General features: G+C 36.7%; 1 protein-coding gene across 7 annotated transcripts; it reads right to left on the reverse strand.

The window, feature by feature from the left end:
- Positions 1-205: 205 nt before the first annotated feature.
- Positions 206-15985, reverse strand: ETAA1 (ETAA1 activator of ATR kinase). 7 transcript variants are annotated; one of them, XM_081596851.1, is made up of 6 exons: positions 15663-15985; positions 14354-14477; positions 14006-14082; positions 9819-9931; positions 7527-9565; positions 206-832 (listed from the first exon to the last, which is right to left on the reverse strand). In XM_081596851.1, the coding sequence occupies exons 4-6, from the start codon at positions 9905-9907 to the stop codon at positions 705-707; spliced, it is 2256 nt and encodes a 751-aa protein (XP_081452977.1). In that variant the 5' UTR covers positions 9908-9931; positions 14006-14082; positions 14354-14477; positions 15663-15985; the 3' UTR covers positions 206-704. The 7 variants fall into 7 exon arrangements, with proteins under 7 accessions (XP_081452977.1, XP_081452975.1, XP_081452976.1 ...); XM_081596849.1 differs by having other exon boundaries at positions 14349-14477; XM_081596850.1 differs by having other exon boundaries at positions 15651-15985.
- Between the last annotated feature and the right edge of the window lie 4054 nt (positions 15986-20039).

Genomic DNA, 20039 nt, shown 5'->3' on the forward strand with positions numbered 1-20039 from the left:
ATGAAGTTAGACCAGGTATCTCTAAAGTTTCTGATAGTTCTAAATGTTAATGACGCTACACTACTTACACAGCCAATCCACATTCTGTTTTCTAAAGTTCTTAAATCAGCATCTTCCCTAAAAATGTTGTGAAGTTTCCAAATGCATTACATTTTAGAAAATTTTAAATTCACACCTATTACAGACTAGGAATTGAAAAGAGTAATTTCTTACAAATAAAGTGAAGTCCTTTATTTCCTACCATCCATGTTCCTAAGAATATGAAAGTATTAATTAAAATTCAGAAATGTATACAACCTTTAAGGAACAGTTACTGAAAACAACAACAAAATTCTATTAACTTAGTAAGCTGAAGTTTTGTATTAGGAAAACACTTATTAACAATAAAAAATTAAGGAGATTGTTTTGGGATGACCCTCTGTAATCACAGTATTTAAAAATAAAACTACTTTCCTCTGCATAATTCTACTATATAACTGCTAACTTACCAGAACTTCCAAAACTTACATGCAATTAACTTCAATATACATCTCCAAGGAAAGGTTTCATCGACTACATAAACACTGATTTATTAAATACAGTAGAAGTCCATGCTTTATAACTCAGCATTAAATTTCTCATGGAGAAATCAAGAAAAACATTTCCTATCATAGATAGTTATCATCTGTCTTTGTTATCTCCCAAGTAACATTTCACTAAAGAAATCAAGTTAAGTGGGAGCTGCCTTTCTTTACAGATGATGCCTGTGCTTTGGCCATTCTTCGAACCAGGGCTGCTTGTCTTTTTCTCTGAATTTCTTCTGGAGAATACTTTCTGTTTTTCTCTTCTTCTTCTAAAAATGAAACCAAATATGAGTATTAGTTTTAAAGACTATAAAATCATTCTGAATGAGTTTTAATTTTTACTTTTTCATTACCCAGATGTGCCACACTGGTTTTGTTACTGGGCTTCCCTGGTGACTCAGATGGTAAAGAATTTGTCTTTGGTTTTGTTATTCAATCATGTTGTTGCCGTTTAGTTGCTAAGTCCTGTGGGACTCTTGTGACCCCATGGACTGTAGCCTGTCAGGCTCTGTCTATGGGGTTTACCAGGCAAGAATACTGGAGTGGGTTGCTATTTACTTCTCCAGAGGATCTTCCTGACCCAGGGACTGAACCTGCATCTCTTGTGTCTCTAGCATTGGCAGGAGGATTCTTTACCACCTAGCCATCAGGGGAGCCCATCCTAAACTATTAAGTATAGACTACAAATGCAGATACAGTACAAGGCTCCAGGCCAAAATGAAATCAAGAACTGATCTACTCTTCTCACAGGGTGATAAAATTGATTAAAAACTCTACATTTTGACTACCCAACAAATAATTCTTATGAAAAATGACACCTAATTTATATAACCAATGAATATATTTTAAAAACAAATTGGAATTTTAAATGTTATATAGATTGTAATAGAAAAGTAGTCAAAATAAAATGAATTAGATATTAATACTTCAAATAGTATATTTTTACTATAAGATAACTGATGTTAATATTCCGACTCCTACATTTTTTCCCTCTATAGATCTCCAAGATTTTCATTTCAGCTGTTTAGGAAAAATATTTTGGAGTAATAGAGTGAAACCTATCATGTCAATAAACATAAAATTCACTGTCAAATACTGCATTTTTAGATGGAGGATACATTTTCTATAAACACTGGAAAATTATTTCAAGGAGCAGGGTGTCTGCATAAAATTTTCAATATGAAATCTTTTTACAAAATGTGAAGCATTCTGATACATTTTTATGCAACATACTTTAGTGTATACTTCAGATAAACATACTATGAAATGAACAATGTGTCTTAAATTTAACACAACAAATTCTGCCTCTACCAAAATTCTGAGTTCTAATAAAATGAATCTAATTCCACAGTTAAGTCAAGTCACTCTGAGCTAAAATATTAGATTATCTATGTAATGCTACTAAGAATCAAACTTCAAAATTTTAGCCAACATTTTTTCATTTAATGTTCTAAAATCAAGACCATCATCCAAATGCATATTTAAGTGACTGTATATTGGTAAAACTGTATATGTTGTAAAATTTACCCTTTAAAGAAGTAAATAAGAATCAGTAGTACTGTTAACAAGAGAAATATTTACAATGACATCTACAGAGATTCAGAATATAGTTGCTATAAGACATTTCTCTTGTTAACCAAGGTAGATATTTACCCAAAATATATCATCACTCTCTCCTTCCATCCCCAGTATAATCAGAAATGGGAGAGGGTGCTCAGAGTAAGAGATATATATCTCAAACTCCACGGGTGATTCTGTTGCTTTTTACTTTCTAAATCAATTATCTTACAGACTGCAGCTATTTTTTCTTACAGAAAGATACAATATACTTTTAAATTAGCTTGACTAATTTATTATTTTAGACTGAAAGCTGAGAGACACAAGAAACTCAGAACACATACACAATTTACATTCAGTTTTTAGAGGGAAAACAGGTTAACACTCCATGGCAGAAGAGAACATAGCTACCTAAAACTGGCCCCTCAGTTGGTTTTGTGGTATTCTACAAATTAATTTCAAAAGATACAATAAAGTCACATAGGGAAAATTTGATTTTGGGAGAGTCATTCATTTCTTCAATAAAAATACATAGCAAGGGCTCCAACTACTGGCAAGGAACAAAACAAAAATGGTTCTTTCAAATCTTAATACTGAAGCACGGGTCAAACACTTATTTTTTTTTTCAGTTGTTGTTTAGTCACTAAGACGAGTCTGACTCTTGCAACCCTGTGGACTGTAATCTTCCAGGCTCCTCTGTCCATGGGATTTCCTAGGCAAGAATACTGGAGTGTGTTGCCATTTCCTTCTTCAGGGGATCTTCCCGGACCCGGGGATCCAACCTGTGTCTCCTGCATTGGCAGGGAGATTCTTTATCACTGAGCCACCACGGAAGTCCTTTTTTTCAGTAAAAGACCCAAAAATATGTTAACCTTTAAGAGGCATAGGATCTCCTGTGGCAACTATTCAGCTCTGTCACTGTACATGAAAACAGCCAAGGACAACACATATAAATAAATGATGTGGCTGTGTTCAAATAAAACTTTGTTTATGGACAATGAAACATGAACTCCACATAGTTTTCAAAAGGTATTAAGTATTATTCTTTTGATTTTTTTCAACCATATAAAGTGAAAAACATGAAGTGAAAATCACCTTAATATGCTGGCTGTACAAAAAACAGGCTATACAGGCTGGATTTGGACAGGCCACAATTAGCCAAATCTAGCTTAAAACAAGAGGTAGTTAGAAGCACACACCCCCCCGGCCCCGCCCCCGCCCCGCCCAAAGGTATTTGCTGCAGAGCAGCTTGCTACACCAAAGTAAAAGGAAATGGAAACAATAGAAAATGTCAACAAAGTTAACATTAATTAGAATATTAGGTACTATCAATAAACTTAACAGAAAAACTGTAAAGTAAACTGAAAGAATCTATCCATAAAAAAAAAATGCTGATGAGACAGTAGACAGGAGTTTTGGAGAAACTCACATATTCCAGAGAGACTTAGTCTTTAATGGAATTACAACTATAATTAAGTAAATTCACACTGGAAGAATGACTCAATTAACTGTACTTACTTAAATATAAACAAACATTTGAAACTACTATAGATTGACAACAATTTTAAAGTTTCAAAATATCTAGTTTGGGTGATAATGTAGAGTATTCATTGTCAGTATTGATAAAAGTATAAATTGATGTAATTAGGGGTAAGATTTAAAGATCTTCATCAACATTTAAAATATTCTGAATCTTATATCAATTTTCAAACAGATACAATCTCATGAGCATGTGCAAATTTATGTAGAATATTTAGTGGCAGACTGGACTGCTTGTAATGCAAAAAACTGCAATCAAACTAAACCTCCATCAATAGAGAAACAGATTAAATTATGCTATCATCCATACAACTACATATTATGTACAGATTCAAAGAACTAAAGCAAATCTCTATGTACTATCAGGAAAAAGACAGTTACAATACATTAAGTGAAACCAAAATCAAGCTGCCAAATAGTCTTTGCTATGTAATCACATCTATTTAAATAAATGTATAGGTACACACACACCACCCTTCACCCCTATGTTTTTATACTTGCAGAAAATGCTATTAACAGGAGCTTTCCCTGAAAAATCTTTGGAGAAAAGGAGAAATAGAGGACTTACCTTTTTATGTCAAATTAACCTATACTTTTTATTTTTAAACAATTACCTATTAGTGTTGCAAATTTTTTAAAAGTGAGGGATCACTTAACAGGAAAGTTGTCCTGATAATGCCAACAAAAGCATCATTTAGAATCTAAACAGAAAACAATCTAATATTAAAAGAAACTAAAAACTACATTACCATATTAACACTGATCTACATAATAGGTAAAATTCCTAATGTTAACCTCAAGTGAGGGAGACTGATTAAAACAATAAACAATTACAAGCCAGCATAGTAAATGGTGTAAAACAAGTTAGCACGGGCTACTGGAAAAACTGAGAAAGTGAACCAAAATCATTCTGAGTAGTTAGAAACACATTATGTTTAAGAGATAAATGGAAACCAGCTAGCAGATTTGGTATATGCACGAGGGGGTACAAGGTTTCTGTTGAAGAGCACTGGGCATTAAGAAACACACAGTTATGCCAGAAATACTCCCTTTTAAAAATTATTACAGTATCAGTGAATGACAGACTTTTCAGATTATATTGCATAATGTTCACTCAAATATTTATTAAACATCTAAATGGCAGCTGCTATAGTAGGCCTAGGTTCACTGATGAGACAGATGGTAATCAATATCTGATTGCAAACTGTGACAAAAGAAATCAAGGAAATAAGAGAGATGACTGAAAATAACAGGAAAGCATTTATAGACTGCTGAAGGAACTATGAACAAAGCTAGAGGAGGTGATGGAATTCCAGTTGAGCTATTTCAAATCCTGAAAGATGATGCTGTGCTGTAAAAGTGCTGCACTCAATATGTCAGCAAATTTGGAAAACTCAGCAGTGGCCACAGGACTGGAAAAGGTCAGTTTTCATTCCAATTCCAAAGAAAGGAAATGTCAAAGAATGCTCAAACTACCACACAACTGCACTCATCTCACACGCTAGTAATGCTCAAAATTCTCCAACCAAGTTTCAGCAATATGTGAACTGTGAACTTCCAGATGTTCAAGCTGGTTTTAGAAAAGGCTGAGGAACCAGAGATCAAATTGCCAACATCCTTTGGATCATCGAAAAAGCAAGAGGGTTCCAGAAAAACATCTACTTCTGCTTTATTGACTATGCCAAAGCCTTTGACTGTGTGGATCACAATAAACTGTGGAAAATTCTGGAAGAGATGGGAATCCCAGACCACCTGACCTGCCTCTTGAGAAACCTGTATGCAGGTCAGGAAGCAACAGTTAGAACTGGACATGGAACAACAGATTGGTTCCAAATAGGAAAAAGAGTACGTCAAGGCTGTATAGTGTCACCCTGCTTATTTAACTTTTTTGCAGAGTACATCGTGAGAAACGCTGGGCTGGAGGAAGCACTAGCCGGAATCAAGAATGCCGGGAGAAATATCAATAACCTCAGATATGTAGATGACACCATCCTTATGGCAGAAAAGTGAAGAACTAAAGAGCCTCTTGATGAAAGTGAAAGAGGAGAGTGAAAAGGTTGGCTTAAAGGTCAACAATCTGAAAACTAAGATCATGGTATCCAGTCCCATCACTTCATGGCAATAGATGGGGAAACAGTGGAAACAGTGGCTGACTTTATTTTTCTGGACTCCAAAATCACTGCAGATGGTGACTGCAGCCATGAAATTAAAAGACACTTACTCCTTGGAAGGAAAGTTTTGACCAACCTAGACAGCATATTAAAAGCAGAGGCATTACTTTGCCAACAAAGGTCCGTCTAGTCAAGGCAATGGTTTTTCCAGTGGTCATGTATGGATGTGAGAGTTGGACTATAAAGAAAGCTGAGTGCTGAAGAATTGAAGCTTTTGAACTGTGGTGTTGGAGAAGACTCTTGAGAGTCCCTTGGACTGCAAGGAGATTCAACCAGTCCATCCTAAAGGAGATCAGTCCTGGGTGTTCATTGGAAGGACTGATGTTGAAGCTGAAACTCCAATACTTTGGCCATCTGATGTGAAGAGCTGACTCATTGGAAAAGACCCTGATGCTGGGAAAGACTGAAGGCAGGAGAAGATGGGGACAATAGAGAATGAGATGGTTGGATGGCATCACTGACTCAATGGACATGGGTTTGGGTGTACTCCAGGAGTTGGTGATGGACAGGGAGACCTGGAGTGCTGGGATTCATGGGGTTGCAAAAAGTCGGACACGACTGAGCAACTGAACTGAAGTGAACTGAAGGCAGTAGTGTTAGCTTGGAATAGCAAAGTTCCTAAACTAGAGAAGAACCTATTCTGTTTGAGGAACTCAAATACAGCTGGTGTAGCTGAAGTCTAGTAGGTAAGGCAAGAAAAAAGAGAATAGGCAGGTTAAAGAGAAAGTCCAGGCTTGCAGATCAGGGTGTAAATTAAGATTTTATTTGAAATACAATGAGCAGTGCCTGAAGGTTGTCTTCAAGCAGAGGAATGCCAAATATACCTTCTTGGTTGTTTTTTTTTTCTACCTTGTTTTAAAAGATGATTCTGCTGTTTGGAGACTAGAAATGAGAGGGAACAGGTAGAAGAACTGCAGCAGTCCAGTAGGGAAATGTTGGCTTGCATAAGGGTGGTACAGCAAAGAGTGAGAAAAATGGACAGTTTTGAGATACATTTTTTGAAGCAAAAACAATGGAACTTGAGAGATAGAAAGGAGAATTGGGGGAAAAGAAAAAATGGAAAGAATCAAAGATCACAAGATACACTAAATAAGTAAATAACAACTCTAACCATCATAACTAACAGTTTTATATGAGATAGTATTCTAGCTGCTGCTGCTGCTAAGTCACTTCAGTCGTGTCTGACTTTGTGCGACCCCACAGATGGCAGCCCACCAAGCTCCCCTGTCCCTGGGATTCTCCAGGCAAGAACACTGGAGTGGGTTGCCATTTCCTTCTCCAATGCATGAAAGGTATTTAATTAGAATGCTCTAAACCTTCACATACTGTTCTGCTAAAAATAGACAATTACTCAAATTTTAAAACAGTGAGGTATTTCAGTGAACACAAGGAATCTCATACAGTAATACATAAATGCTAAGTAAAATTTTCCGGGAAATAATTCAGAAAAGACTCAACACATACTTATTGACTGGCAACTATAATAGTCACTGTATTACATGTTGGCAAAGAATTCAATGCAGTCTTTTAAATACATAAACCACCCAGTGTTTGTATATTCCAGCATCTTATTTTTAAGAATCACTTTAAGACTTCTAGTTAAACATCGCAGAATAGTCTTTAACATATATGTCATGCAAATTCAATACAACAAAGAACTAGTCTGGCTATTTTTCAAACACTATTTCATACATACCTTTTGAAGGTTGTTTCAAAGGTTCGGAAAATTTCACCCAAGACTGCTGTTGAACAGCCTTCCCAGATAACGGGTTGACACTTTTATTTTTCTCCAATCCCTGTGCGATTTTGGTACCAGAAATACTTCCTGTTCCAGAATCATAATTAGACGGGGAAAGCATCGGACTATTTTTCATCTTTATATACATGTAGTTAGAAAGTCGAGCTACTCTCTTAAAGTCATACTTAGCTTCACCTGCTGTGGTGCTACGGGGTAGACATAGGGTACTCAATTCCTTCTTAGAAGCAGCAACTTCTGTACTCATATGTGAACTCACATTCAAACTTGAACTTCCTGTAAGAACCGATTTAGAACTATTCACTTGTTTTGGTACATCAGTGTTGTTCCGAGAGACATGCAGATTACTGATCTGACGGTCTGAGTTCTTAGAGTATATACTCAAATTTGTCGTGGCACCTAAAAAACCCGGAGAATTTCCATACATTTCCCCTCTCTCCATCTTCACTGATTTATTTATTTGTAAGTTATTTGTCAATGAAGATGTCTGCGCTGAAATGCTGTTCAGATTCAGGTGCTTTGACTGCATCAACTGACTTCCTTGTTTAGGTGTAGTAAACACGTTTTTGGCTCCATGTTTAGAACTATTATTGATCCCAAGTACACTTTCTGATGTCTTGTTGTCAACTCTAATATTTTGCTCCTGAGTTAGTCTTTCAATATCATCACACGCCTGGTATAATATATCATCATCTACGTCATCTGCTTCCCAGTTATTCTCTAACTGATGACATGCTTTAACAATTTCATTGGTAAATGATGGATCATTCCAATCATCAAACAAAGAACCTAACTTTGATCCATTAGTCTGATTTGGGTTACAAACAGTGGTTGTATTGCCCAAAGTTGTAGAGCCAAAAGGCTTGACATTAGCAGGCACTTTCAAAGACTGATTAAAAATGGACTTATTAGAACATCCTGGCTTCAAAGCAGATTTCTTTTCAGAAGCATTTACTTTAGAATTAAATTTAGTGTAAGTATTTTCATTTACTTTTGTCAGATTAGATGCAACTGCACAGTCTTGAATTTTGTCTTGATCAACAACTATATTAAAAGATTTCTCCAATTTCATTTTATTTTCAGTGGCTAATAATTTATTTGGTTTATCATTTGGCTTTGGTGAAAATCTGTATTTTTCAGCATCTGTTAATTCACTGTTCCATGTATTTGAAGGAAGACCTTGTGAAATTTTTGAATCTCTTAACTTGGCATCTAGACTTGTATTCATTCCTGACTTACTTTTATCCTCTTTACTGTTAAAGGAACAAATTTCCTTTTGATCAGCAATTTGGACTGTTTTAGGAGCAGGGAACAGCTCAGACATTTCCATATTCTGCATAACAAAAGGTTCATTACTTAGTAAGTTTTCCCAATCATCCTCAAAATCACTGGTAGTAAAAGTATCAATGAGCTTATTAAAAGTTCCTGGTTCCTTAGTACAGAAAGTCACATATGATTTTGTCATTCCAGGATTATCGACTTGATGAGAAAGTGATCCTAGGGTTTTACTTGGCAGATTTTCAGTGACCACAGTTTCATTAGTAATGATTTTCTCCTTTTTCAAAGTGTTTTTCTTTCCAAAGGTAGTATTACTGGTTTTCAAGAAAGCATCTGACAAATCTTGGCTTAACTGTCCACTACATTTCTGAGTAGAACCATCAAACATGGCAATAAAGGCTGCTTCAGCATTTTGGTCAAATGGCTTCTGACTGCTGGTTTGATCCTTTGCCACAGATATCTTGGTGTTTTCTTTCACTGGCTTCTTTATTATAGCCTTATCTATTTCAGGAACTATATCACATAGTAACTGCATTTGTACATTATCTCTGTAATTATGTGAACTCTCTGTTTCTGAAATCATCTGGATAAGATCATGATGATTCTTGTCTTGCTCTTGAATCACATCCAGCTCTTCCATATTTTTATCAAATTGCTTAGCTAATTTCATAAGTTCTTCCTCTTGATTTTGTGATCTTAACCTATTAAACAAATATTGAAAAAATAATGTAGATAATCTAAAAGTCATAAATACTCAACTGTTATTTAACATATTTTAATGTTAAAACTCACAAATTTTAACACATCCTGACATTATAAATAAGTTCAAAACTTTACATCTCAAAGTTAAGGATAATAATTTATAAGCATTTTGACATACTCACAAAGCCAAAACAAAATACTAAAAATATTTACTTCACTGAATGTCAGAAAAACTGAAAAGTTTAAACTTACTTTGTGCAGCTGAGTTTTGCTCTTGATTTTCCTTTTGCTACACTAGGAGTGCAAGGAATAGCAGTGTCACCAATCCAAATGCCCAGCATGGAGTCTGTTGTTGGTTTCTCATCCTTTGGCAGAAGGGCCAAAAAAAAAAAAAAGAGATGTGAAAGTACAAAAACAACTAATCAAACAAAAACCCACTTTAATTATGCAGAATTATTTTCTTAAAGGAATAAATTCTGGTAAAGTGACAGCAACTAAACAAACTTCAAAACAATGAAAAGCTGGAGGATGGCAATAACAAGTTGCAAGAAGTGATCTACTTGCTTTAGGGAATGAAAACACTCAGAATTGGGAATTCCATATTTTCAAAAAACTTAAGTTTTTAAGAATTTAATTAGAAATGCATGTTAGTTGCTCAGTCATGTCTGACTCTTTCTGACCCCATGGACTGTAGCCCTCCAGACTCCTCTGTCCATGGAATTTTCCAGGCAAAAACACTGGAGTGGATAGCCATTCCCTTCTCCAGGGGACCTCCCTGACCCAGGGATCGAACCCAGGTCTCCTGCATTGATTGCGGGCAGATTCTTTACCATCTGAGCCACTGTGGAAGCCACTGCAGAATAGAAATACATATTCAATAATAAAAGTACATATTTTTATCAAAAGAAAACTGATCAACTTATTTCAGTTGTCATAAGATACTGACAAAAATAAACGTTAGTACTAGAAATAAACTGCAGTAGGAACTATTAGAATTAGGAATAAAAAGAGATAAATATGGAGTTCTTTCTGTATTACCTGGACCTCCAAATTTCCCCTATTGCCATTATAATGTTTATCTAAGTTGGACAATCCATGTTGACGTGAATTGACAACACTTAGATAGAACTAAGAAAATTTAGCATTAAGTCAGGACCAAGTTAGAGATAATGGCAAGATTAGAATTGATGCTGTGAATGAGGTAGGAAGAACAAAATTAAGTAGAGGAAGTGGGTAAAGAAGTTTTAACCAGTATTAAGGCTAGAAAAAAGCCACTTTAGTCCTACATGTTTCTTGTACACCTTTTAGTCACTTGATCATGTACAAAATTAGAGAATGAATTTATGTATTAGTTACAAACCAAACCAACAAATTAAACAAGTTAATCATTTTCTACTCTATTTTTATAGTACCTGGAATGAATATAAACAAGCAACTGTCACACAAATTAAAATAATCTAATCACTAGATTACAGATTACTTGAAGGCAAGGACCGTTCCTATGATAACTCAGCATCTAGCAAAATGCTGAGCATAAAGATGTCAGTTCAGGTTTATACACTAGAAAGTTAGGTGATAAGTTGCCTACAACTTGGTGCTTCAAAATCATCAATTAATCAAAATGTAGTTTCCTTAGATGTCCAGTTGAATCTAGCAGTTTTCAGCTTTGCGAATACTCAAGAAAAGCAATAATTTTGATTTTACACTCAATACATAGCTTCCCTTTTGTTTCAACAATCTTGAATTTGGGAAGATAACATTCTTAATGATTTAATTATGGATTTTTTTTGGTTCATTTACCAAGTAATTTTAAATTCACTCCATTTTTAGAGAATAAAAGTATAATAACTTTATATATCCAGTTATATAAATATATGGGTCCTATATATGGTTTTTACATTATTTGTAAAGGTTACATTTTAAAAAATTCCTCATTAATAATTACATAGTACAATCCAGGTGCTGTAAAATGTATCTAAGCACATTAGTTCATTTAATTCTAGAGTATACTGTGCAGAATTGTACAAAAAAGATGGAAAAATATCTACCATCTTCAAACAAACAACACTGTATGAAAAGTATCCCTGAAGAAAGTAAAATGACTGACCAATTAGAATAAAAATGCAAATTTTAAAAAATGTCATCTCTGGAACTATTGCTGTTTGTTGTTTAGTCCACAAGTTGTGTCCAGCTCTTTGTGACTAAATGGACCATAGCCCACCTGGCTCCCCTGTCCATGGGATTTCCCAGGCATGGAAACTGGAGCGGGGTTGCCATTTCCTACTCCACAGGATCTTCCCGACCCAGGGATTGAATCCACATCTCCTGAATTGGCAGGTGGATTCTTTACCACTGAGCCACCAGGAAAGCCCCATCAAATGAAAATAAAAGTACAAATTTTAAAATATATCTCTGGAACTATTAAGGTGATTTAAATAATTATTTGAGGAAGGTAACTCACCTATGCCATTCTGGCACATGACAAGTTCTTAAACAGACCTTGATATTGCCAAAGATTTACATGCTTTAAAAGTGCTCACTTGAAAGCAACTAATTTAACTGTATTTTTTCTTATACACAAGTTGTCACTTGCATACTGCTGCCATTTCTTTATGTAAGCTATTATTTCCAGCCCACGTAAGTAAAGAGTCCAATAATTTATGTACCTTTTTATCACTACTTAGGCTAGCCAGCCCAAACACATTTTATTATGCTTCTTTCATGTAAAATCAACAATTTAATGAAGACCTATTGTTAACTTATGTAGCAAGTAATACATGGCATTCAGTTCAGTTCAGTTCAGTCGCTCAGTTGTGTCCGACTCTTTGCGACCCCATGAATCGCAGCACGCCAGGCCTCCCTGTCCATCACCAACTCCTGGAGTCTACCCAAACCCATGTCCATCGAGCCGGTGATGCCATCCAACCATCTCATCCTCTGTCGTCCCCTTCTCCTCCTGCCCCCAATCCTTCCCAGCATTAGGGTCTTTTCCAATGAGTCAACTCTTCGCATGAGGTGGCCAAAGTATTGGGAGTTTCAGCTTCAACATCAGTCCTTCCAATAAATACCCAGGACTGATCTCCTTTAGGATGGATAAATGCTATTTAACTAATGAACCGTATGTAAAATCTATTTCTATGACATGCCAAAGACGGAAAGTAGAGCTAGTAGCAGCAGAGCTCTTTTGACTGTGCTAGTTGTAATTTTGGATGTTTTATAGCCACTAAGAAAAATTTTATTTCCTGTCTCCTCCACCTGGATGATGGTGATCCTTGTAACCACAGTTTGGGCCAGTGCCATGTATTGTTTATGGTCAACATACAGTCACTATCTGAGGCCACATCAAGGAAAAGACCATACTTCCTGTGAAGACACTAAACAAAAACTGGATGTTTTCTGGATTTAAATGTTGCTAAATAAGAAAAAAAAGAAAGAGATCTAGAGCAGAGAGTGACCTATTATTCAAGCATCACAAGAGCTGAAGTAAAGAAGAAACTTTTGAACACAGTTCTTTTACAGAAAACAAGTTAACTATCATACTTAATTTTAATATAACCTAATATTTGTAGTAGTCTATAGTTTACAATTTTTATCTAATTCAATCATCATAATAATACAAGAAAGAGCAAGACAAGTAATAATTCTATTTTAATAACTAAATGAACTAAAGTTCGGATAGTTTAAGTGACTTGCTTGTATGTGTGCTCAGTCAAGTCCAACTCTTTGAGACCTCATGCACAGTAGCCACCAGGCTCCTATGTCCGTGGAATTTTCAAGGCAAAAATACAGAAGAGGGTTGCCATTTCCCACTCCAGGAGATCTTCCTGACCCAGGGACTGAACCCATGTCTCCTGTGTCTCTTGCACTGGCAAACAGATTCTTTACCACTGCACCACCTGGCAAGTCAAGTGACTTGCTTAAGGGTCGCCACAGAAGGCAGACTAAGTACTAAATCCAAATCCAGTTTTTTCCCACTCTAATATTTCTTGATGATATTTTAAGTTAACAAGTATTAAGAAAGGCAGTTTCAACTGGGAAAACATTACTACAGACAGTTAAAAAATAGTAATATTAAAAAAAGATTTTGAAGTTTAAATTTTTATTGTCTGATTCTATTCTTTTAGTAACCTGAAAAATAATAACCATATATTATTAAATAACATTAAAAACAAAATAAAAACAAGGCTCTAGTTAAAAATCATCTCTAAAAAATAAAACATATGCTTAGGAAAATATATGTTCCCAACTTTACATTTTGTTCCTTTTTTCAAAACATGCATTTCAGTGGTAGAAAAGGTAAAAGTAATCTGTGTTGCTCTGTTTTTGGAGAAGAGAACTGAAAAAGACAAAATATTTTTCACATAAATGAACTACAAACAAAACTCACTGCCATTATGTTTCACAGTTCTAAAATACACTATAAAATTACTCATATTTACCTGAGGAGCAATACGATTAACAATATGTGAGATCTCATCACTATCTGTGGTGTAAAGCTGCTTTTTTCTTCCTTTACCTAAGAAACAAAGAAATTCATATAAATTATAAACAAAAATCTAGTTTCTAAACATATCAGTCACTTCATAGAAAACAATTAGCATGGCTTAGATCACTAAGCACTCGGACATCACATGCCTATCACAGCAACAAAATCACTTAAGATTTTGGAAAAACATTTGCTGTATAAAAGTTCCTGATGTGAATACCTGACTGAAATTCTAAGGTTAAATCCTAATCATTAATCAAATATTCACCCAGATAAAACTGTTAATGACAAATTACCTAACTGTTTTGTCATTGGAGAATTTTGATCCCAAAAGATATCATTCTGTCCATCTGGATCATTAGGAGAACTGAAGGTAGATGACAATAAATCCATTTGCAGCATTCTCTTTGGTGTTTCATATCTTTCTATATAAAATAAGATTAAAATAACGATTATTGCACTGTAAAGGATTACTTTACTTCATAACACCCCAATGTTAAAATACCTCAGCTAAATTACTTTTTATGTTCCAATTATAAAATTTTCTCCCAGTGATGATTATATTACTTTATCCACAACTGAAACGTTTGTTTCACATAGAAATCCCAGGAGTACTTTACAAACTTGACATTGTAAATAGTAAGTACTTTAAGACAATCTAATAACTCTATAAATGGACAATACTGTATAAGCTAGCCACTCCACTGGAACTCGGAGGCTTTTGGAACCACCTGTAATTTACAAATACATTTCAAAAATGAAAAACGTTTCAAGAGAAACCTCAGAAAAATACATTTCAAAACTCAAAAACGTTTCAACAGAAACTTCAGAAAAAGTCTGTTTAGCCTCCTTTGGCCAACCCTACCCAATTTAATTACTTGAAAAAGCTATAGTGATCCATTTCTTAGTTAAGTTCTGTGAAGTACCACTTTTTGTTTATTATGCAATTGTTTTGTCAAAGTAAACTACAAACATGGTAAAAAGCTCTATTTTAAGAACATGCTCTAGGAAACAGCTCTTAAATGAGTTTTAATTCCTACCAGGATTCATCAGAAATCTTTAAAAAAAAAATGAAACACCAAAAAGTTATCAGAATGATATACTTAAGGGCCCACAGTTTTCCTACTTGGAGGAACTTTATACAAAGGAACTTCCGGTTTATTCATAAGGTAAAACATCACCGATATCTTGAGAATACAAGTAACCGTATTTCATATGGCCCCTTCACTAAAATCTGGTCAGGGCAAACAGTTCAAGGTAAAATAATCCCTCTAGGCCTAACCTGAAGGCAAAAGGTATTATTTCACCTCCCTCTGCCACTGCTGATGCCTGGAGAAGCAGCCTAGAAGTTAGCGTTCCTCCCTGAGGTAAACCCCACAACTTATTCCTGTGGCAGGGGCGATAACTGGTGGTCAAGCCTAACCGGGCAGTGCTCATACTCGGGGATGAAAGTCGTGGGGGAGTATAGTCTGGTTAATTTTGAACTCTTGAGGGAGAAGCCCAGGGAAAGAAAACAAACGATTTCAGACTCCACCCCCACCCGGGGCTCTGAAGCTGAGGCGCTGAGGCCCAGGGAGGCCCCGCTGCCCATGTCTCACCCTCGGGATTACTTTTACTGCACGAAGCGGCTACTGGAGGCTGTTCTTGCTGCGGCAAGGGCCGGGGAGGCCTCTCTCCTGGCCCTTGGGGCCCCGAGCCGCGGGCCGCCCTCAGCCTCCTCTTTCCCGATTCGACCACCGAACTGCATTCCTCAGTCGCCATCGCTTTGCGCGGCGTTTGCTTCAGGCCAGGGCTGTCCCCAGGTTTCCTTCGTCGACTCATGGCCCAGGACCCCCTCCACCGGCAGCGTTTCCTTTCACATTTTGCAACGGGAGGAATAGAGCAACGGAACTAAAAGCGGGACACCAAGCCAACGGCCGCCACCATTTTGATCAGAGAGACCCCCGTAAGAGGAGGGCGCTGATTGGCTGCGTCGGGACGAGGGGCGGGGTGACCAGGGTGTGGAGGCGCGCTTCCGCAGCCCGCGTCCGAGCCTGCTCTGTTCTGCTCAGATTCATCCGTATTGGAAATGATTTAAGGGTTATTGGTCTGGCCACAGAGCCTCAGAGCGAGAGCATGCGAGGTGGAAAGAATCCTCTGGCACTATTTTATTGGGTTTACAACTGGAATAACACATTACTCGGGTTCAGATTATTGTGGATTTTAATTTTTGGAAAAAGAGGAAATACAGGAATAGATTAGGAAGAAAGACAAAACTTCTTCCATAGATGATATGTGCATAGAAAATCAAAACACGTAGGAAAAGTTATTAAATTCATAAATTAACAGAGTTGCTGATACAAAGTCAATATTCGAGGATCAATTGTGTTTCAACAGATTAATAATAAATGTTAACATTGACGTTTTAAAGAAAGATGATTCATAGTAGCATACAAGATACCAGTTAATTAGGAATAAATTTAACCAGATGGTAACACTCCTACAGAGAGAATTATGAGATATTTTAAAAAGAAATTGAAGACCTAAATAAATGGAGAAATATTGCATTCCTAGATTGCAAGACTCAATATTGGTAGATCTTTTTTTTTGGAAAGTTGCTCAGTGGTGTCTAACTCTTTGGGACCCGGTGAACTGGGGCCTGCGAGGCCCCTCTGTCCATGGAATTCTGGTGTGGTTAGCTGTTCCCTTTCCCAGGGGATCTTCCCAACCCAGGGATCCAACACAGGTCTCCCGCATTGCAGGCGGATCCTGTTACCAGCTGAGCCACCAGGGAAGCCCAGGTATAACGGAGTGGATAGCCTAGCCCATCTCCAGTGGAACTTCCTGACCCAGGAATTGAACCGGGGTCTCCTACACTGCAGGCAGATTCTTTACCAGCTGAGCTACAAGGGAGATTCCCTCAAATCAAGTGCTATTTGATTATATATTGAATTGTAAAAGGTAAAATAGCATTCTATAAGATAATATATATTGTCTTCATTACATAAACTGAATTTTAAATTGAACAAAAAGGTCACCAACTGTAAAGAAAATAATTGAAAATATGGCTACATTAAATTCATAACTTGAGGACTTCTGCCTAACTAAAGACAACATTAAAGACAATGAAAAGCAAGTCACAGATTGGGAGAAGATATTACAGTATGCAAAATGAACGACTCATATATAAAACATACCAAGAACAAATATAAATCACTAAGGAAATGATTGACCACCATTAAGAAAAGTGGGTCAGATATTTTAGCAGGTTCTGCAAAAGAAAATCAAAGTGTTCAACAAACTTGTATAAAGGTGCTCAACCTTATTTGTAATGAGGAAGATGAAAATTAAAACAAGGATATGATACTCTTCTCAGGAGGAGGGCAAAGCAACCCACTCCAGTATTCTTGTCGGGAGAATCTCCATGGATAGAGTAGCTTGGCGGGCTACAGTCCATGGGGTCACAAAGAGTTGGACACCACTAAAGCTACTGAGCATGCATGCACATGATACTCTTCTACACCCATCAGAATGGCTAAAATTAAAAAGACTGACAATACAGGTAACAAGGAAGTAAAACTGATGAGACCATCAGTTCAGTTCAGTCGTTCAGTCGTGTCCAACTCTTTGCGACCCCATGAATCCCAGCACACCAGGCCTCCCTATCCATCACCAACTCCTGAAGTCTACCCAAACCCATGTCCATCAAGTTGGTGATGCCATCCAACCATCTCATCCTCTGTCATCCCCTTCTCCTCCTGCCCCCAATCCTTCCCAACATTAGGGTCTTTTCCAATGAGTCAGCTCTTTGCATGAGGTGGCCAAAGTATTGGAGTTTCAGCTTCAACATCAGACCTTCCAATGAACACCCAGGACTGATCTCCTTTAGGATGGACTGATTGGATCTTCTTGCAGTCCAAGGGACTCTCAAGAGTCTTCTCCAACACCACAGTTCAAAAGCATCAATTCTTCAAGGCTCAGCTTTCTTTATAGTCCAACTCTCACATCCATATATGACTACTGGAAAAACCATAGCCTTGACTAGACAGACTTTTGTTGGCAAAGTAATGTCTCTGCTTTTTAATATGCCATCCAGGTTGGTCAAAACTTTCCTTCCAAGGAGTAAGCGTCTTTTAATTTCATGGCTGTAATCACCATCTGCAGTGATTTTGGAGCCCAGAAAAATAAAGTCAGCCACTGTTTCCACTGTTTCCCCATCTATTTGCCATGAAGTGATGGGACCAGATGCCATGATCTTAGTTTTCTGAATGTTGAGCTTTAAGCCAACTTTTTCACTCTCCTCTTTCACTTTTATCAAGAGGTTCTTTAGTTTTTCTTCACTTTCTGCCATAAGGGTGGTGTCATCTGCATATCTGAGGTTATTGATATTTCTCCCGACAATCTTGATTCCAGCTTCTGCTTCATCCAGCCCAGCGTTTCTTATGGTGTACTCTACATAGAAGTTAAATAAGCAGGGTGACAATATACAGCCTTGACGTACTCCTTTTCCTATTTGGAACCAGTCTGTTGTTCCATGTCCAGTTCTAACTGTTGCTTCCTGACCTGCATACAGGTTTCTCAGGAAGCAGGTCAGGTGCTCTGGGATTCCCATCTCTTTCAGACTTTTCCACAGTTTATTGTGATCCACACAGTCAAAGGCTTTGACATAGTCAATAAAGCAGAAATAGTGTTTTTCTGGAACTCTCTTGCTTTTTCAATGATCCAGCGGATGTTGGCAATTTGACTGCTGGTTCCTCTGCCTTTTCTAAAACCAACTTGAACATCTGAGACCATAGCCACTACATTGATTGCATCATGTGAGAGAATGGAGAGCCAGAGGCCCCAGCCAATGGAAACTGTCACAGTACTGCTGGCGATGGCATAACTTGGTTTAGCAACTTGGAAAACAGTTTTTGATCTAGCAATCCCACTCCACATACTTGTGCATCAAGATACATTTTATAAGAATGCTTTTAGCCATTAAATTCAAAAAATTACCCTAAGCTGGAAGCCAACCAAATACCCATCAACAGTAGAGTGGGTAAATATATTGAGCTATATTTACTCAACAGAATGCTGCATAGTAATGAAAATGAAAAACTGTAGCTCATTGTAACAAAGAAAACATATCTCATAAACTTCAGCAAAAGAAGCCAGACTCCCCACTCCTTCCTCCCCAAGAATACTATGTAACTCCATTTACATAAATTCCAACAGGTAAAATTAAACGATATTGTATAGAGATGTAAGCTTAAGTGATAAAATTATAAAGGACAATCAAGGAAGTGATGACCATAATAGTCAGAATAATGTTACTTTGGGGAGGAGAGAAGGGGCAATGATTAGAAGCCAAGATGGAAGGAGAGTATCCAGTAGTTTTGTTCATTGTCTTGTTCTAGTTGTTGATTTTGTGATAATTCATTAAGCTGAACATGTCATTTTGTGTACTTTTCTGAATACATATTTATCAATAAAAATGTTTTAAAATTTTAATGTAAGGCAAAAATCTTTATTTCCACTGAAGAAATGGTTTATATTTCTTTTTTATAATTTACTATTTTTGTTCTTCAGTTTGGCTGACAGGAATCCTAGAACTAAATCTGAGGTACTATCAATTATGTAAAACATTGTGGTGAAATAGTTCTTTTCTTTTTACTCTGTACTTTACTTTCTACTAATATTTCTTTTGCCATTTTTGCAGGAGAGGAGGGAGCCAGAGAACAGTCACATTTCCGATCTCATCCTAGGTCTGGAGCAAATTCCTTGGATGGGCCAGTAGTAAGTGAGCGTCCTTGACTTGGAGCAGGAAAGAATTCAAGAGACAAAGTATTAATAAAGTGAAAGCAGGTTTATTTAGAGTTACACATTTCACTGGCAGAAACCAGACCATCTCAGCTAGTAATTTCATAGGTTAATGAGTCGGAGGAATAGTCTAACTATTTGGGGGAAGAGGAGTGGATTTCCAGGAATTGGGCCACCACTCACTTTTTGGCCTTTTATGGTCAGCC

This window comes from Giraffa tippelskirchi, chromosome 4, assembly GCF_054371585.1.
Source record: "Giraffa tippelskirchi isolate mGirTip1 chromosome 4, T2T-mGirTip1v1.2.pri, whole genome shotgun sequence".
NCBI lineage: Eukaryota > Metazoa > Chordata > Mammalia > Artiodactyla > Giraffidae > Giraffa > Giraffa tippelskirchi.

Bases quoted from the DNA above. Each gene is read 5' to 3' on its own strand.
- ETAA1 (XM_081596848.1), bottom strand. From the start codon at position 15,873: ATGAGTCGACGAAGGAAACCTGGGGACAGCCCTGGCCTGAAGCAAACG. The intron at 14,083-14,348 runs GTAATTTGTCAT...TTTGTTTCTTAG, and splicing joins TCCAATGACAAAACAGTTAG to GTAAAGGAAGAAAAAAGCAG. The intron at 833-7,526 runs GTATGTATGAAA...TTTCATTTTTAG, and splicing joins TTTGAAACAACCTTCAAAAG to AAGAAGAAGAGAAAAACAGA.